The 2,778-nt window shown below is 46.8% G+C and overlaps 1 protein-coding gene across 1 annotated transcript; it reads left to right on the plus strand.

Annotated features, from left to right (window-relative positions):
* The first annotated feature begins 354 nt into the window (after positions 1 to 354).
* Positions 355 to 2,778, plus strand: LOC105895286 (toll-like receptor 6). The gene is made up of 3 exons (XM_031569900.1): positions 355 to 820; positions 1,028 to 1,176; positions 1,456 to 2,778. The coding sequence occupies exons 1-3, from the start codon at positions 355 to 357 to the stop codon at positions 2,776 to 2,778; spliced, it is 1,938 nt and encodes a 645-aa protein (XP_031425760.1).

A 2,778-nucleotide genomic window follows, 5' to 3' on the forward strand; every position in this document is an offset into this window, starting at 1 on the left:
ACTACTTAATTAGTAGTACTGCTATCTGTACTGGATATTGAATAGTTGAACTGAACATTAGAAGCTGAATATTTGATTTGGTTAATGAATCTGTTTACGGTTAAGGTTCTGTTTAGAACAGTTTCCATGTGAACAATCTTATATATTTACCTGTATCAGTAGCTAAATGACTTTGCAACACTTTAATAGACAGATTCTACAACACTTTCAACCCAGTTAACCTTTCCTTTTTGACCTGGAGTTTTCCCTAGTACTTATTCATACTCCCTTCATCCGCCATCCTTTCTTTACAGGATGGATGATGTTTCTCTCTTGCTGTCTTCTCTGCTGCTCTCCCTCCTGGTTACTGAATGGATGAAGGGAGCAGCTGGCACATGCATCATACCTGATAAAGATCAAATTGACCTCTCCGACCACAATCTCACCGGAGTGCCTTCAAACCTACCACAAAACACCCAGTATTTGGAACTCTCCTTCAACTCCATCTCCACGCTGACATCAGAGGGTCTGGCCAGCCTGTCGGCCCTGTGCATCTTTAAAATGACTAACTGTGGGCTGACCTCCATCTTGCCAACAGCGTTTCAAGGAAACCCTCGCCTGGAGGAGCTGGACCTCTCCTTCAATGCACTCTCAACAATCCCTGAAATACAAAGACTGCCCAAGCTCAGAATTTTGGACCTTTCTGAAAACCTCTATGAGTCTTTCACCTTGGGCCAGTCCTTTCAAAATCTACAGAGTCTCTCTTCCATCTCTCTGGGAGGTCCACGAATATCACATCTGGGCAAGCGCGACTTGAAACCCCTCACAAGTTCCCCCCTGCGTGAGCTAACACTGCGAGCAGGGGCTGAGCTCACGTATTTTGACACTGATTTTCTGGGTTATCTTTCGGAGCTAAAAGCGTTAACACTTCAGATACATTTTTGCAAAACACCCAAAATATTCAGGGACATTCTCTTAGACTTGCAGACTACTGGAGTGGATACGCTGATAATTGAGAAGTTTCTTCCAGAGTTCTGTGATGTCTCAGCTAACCTCACAGATGACCTGAGAAATGTGGGGAAGCTCCAGCACCTCACCTTTGAGAACTCCTGGTACAGCAGTTCAGATTTGTCACAGGCCTTTGTCCACATCATTCAGTCTCCACTGCAGACATTATCATTTAGAAACTGCTCTTATGTACAAGACACACCGGCAGGCCTGGTGATCCTGTCTGTCCCAGACTTCAGTAAAATTGGCAATCTCAGAGCTCTTACTTTAAACACTGTTCACCACCATCAATACACTTACTTTCATGTTAGTGTGAATCTATCACTATTTCAGGGCTTAGTAAAAGCAGAATTATCTGGATTTGGATTGAATATACCAGGTAATATTTTGGGTAATGTCATAGGTGATTTATCAACCTTGAAGATTGTGGATGTCTCAAATAACAACCTGGCCTGCAATTCCTTGCAGAATGTATTCCCTATCCGTGCCCTGTCAACTTTGAAAGAGCTTATAATTAAAAAGAACAAGTTAGAGAGCCTTTACAGAGTTGCAGAATACACACATCTATTGACTCATCTGGAGATTTTGGATCTGAGCTTCAACCCCATCAAGCTGCCTGACCATAAGAAGGTGAATTGGCCCGCACACCTGGGGAACCTTTCTCTGAGTGGAAACCTCCTTGGGAATGCCTTGTTTGATCATCTCTCTCCGCACTTTGTCAGTCTCAATCTAACCCAAACGGACATCACAAGCCTGAACACAGACGCTCTTCACCACATGAAGGACCTCAGGCAACTCTCTCTAGGCTCGAACGCCATTAGAGACCTTCCACCTGACCTCACGCTGCCAGCACTGGAGGAGCTGCACGTGGACCGCAACAGCATCGACACGTTGAAGCCGGAGACGTTCAGAGGACTGCCGAACCTCAAGAAATTCAACGGCGGACACAATCCATTTGCTTGTGACTGTAATCTCTACTGGTTCGTCCATGACTTTAATAAAACATTGCTGGTAGATTGGCCAGCAGCATATAAGTGCTATTCCCCCGCACAGCTCACTGGAACACCTCTTAAGGATTTCGATCCCGGTAAAGTGGTTTGTAACCCATTGATCATGTTTGGCATTTGTTTTCCAGTAGTCTTGTTTGTCTTGGTCTCTTTTGGCGTGGTGTTTCATTTCATGGACGGAGTCTGGTACGTAAAGATGCTGTGGATCTGGTTAAGAGTTAAACAGAGGAGTCGGAATAAATACAGACGCTTGGCGAGCTCCACCTTCAATTACCACGCCTTCATATCCTACAGTGAGAAAGATGCCGAGTGGGTTCAGTCCGAATTGGTGCACCAACTGGAGGCCGCAGATTTCCACCTGTGCATCCATGAGCGAGACTTCGTCCCGGGCGAGTGGGTCATCGACAACATCATCAACTGCGTGGAAAGCAGCTACAAGACCGTGTTCGTGTTGTCACGGAGCTTCGTCCAGAGCGAGTGGTGTAACTACGAGCTCTTCTTCGCACAGCACCGCGCCATCGACACCCAAGAGGACTCCCTGCTGTTTGTCCTGCTGGAGCCCATCCCGCCAGACTTGCTTTCCAGAAAGTTCCAGCGCCTGAGGTATTTCCTCAGGCAGCAGACTTACTTGCAGTGGCCCGACGAGGAGCCCAAGCGCCGGCTGTTCTGGTCCAGTCTGACCGCCATGTTGAGAACCGCAGACAGGAGTGTCGTGCTGCGCCAAGTGGCAGAAGACATAGCAGATCTGTGTCATAATGTCACTGAGGAGGCAGAACACACCTAA

This window comes from Clupea harengus, chromosome 7 (genome assembly GCF_900700415.2).
Source record: "Clupea harengus chromosome 7, Ch_v2.0.2, whole genome shotgun sequence".
In the NCBI taxonomy this organism is placed as follows: domain Eukaryota; kingdom Metazoa; phylum Chordata; class Actinopteri; order Clupeiformes; family Clupeidae; genus Clupea; species Clupea harengus.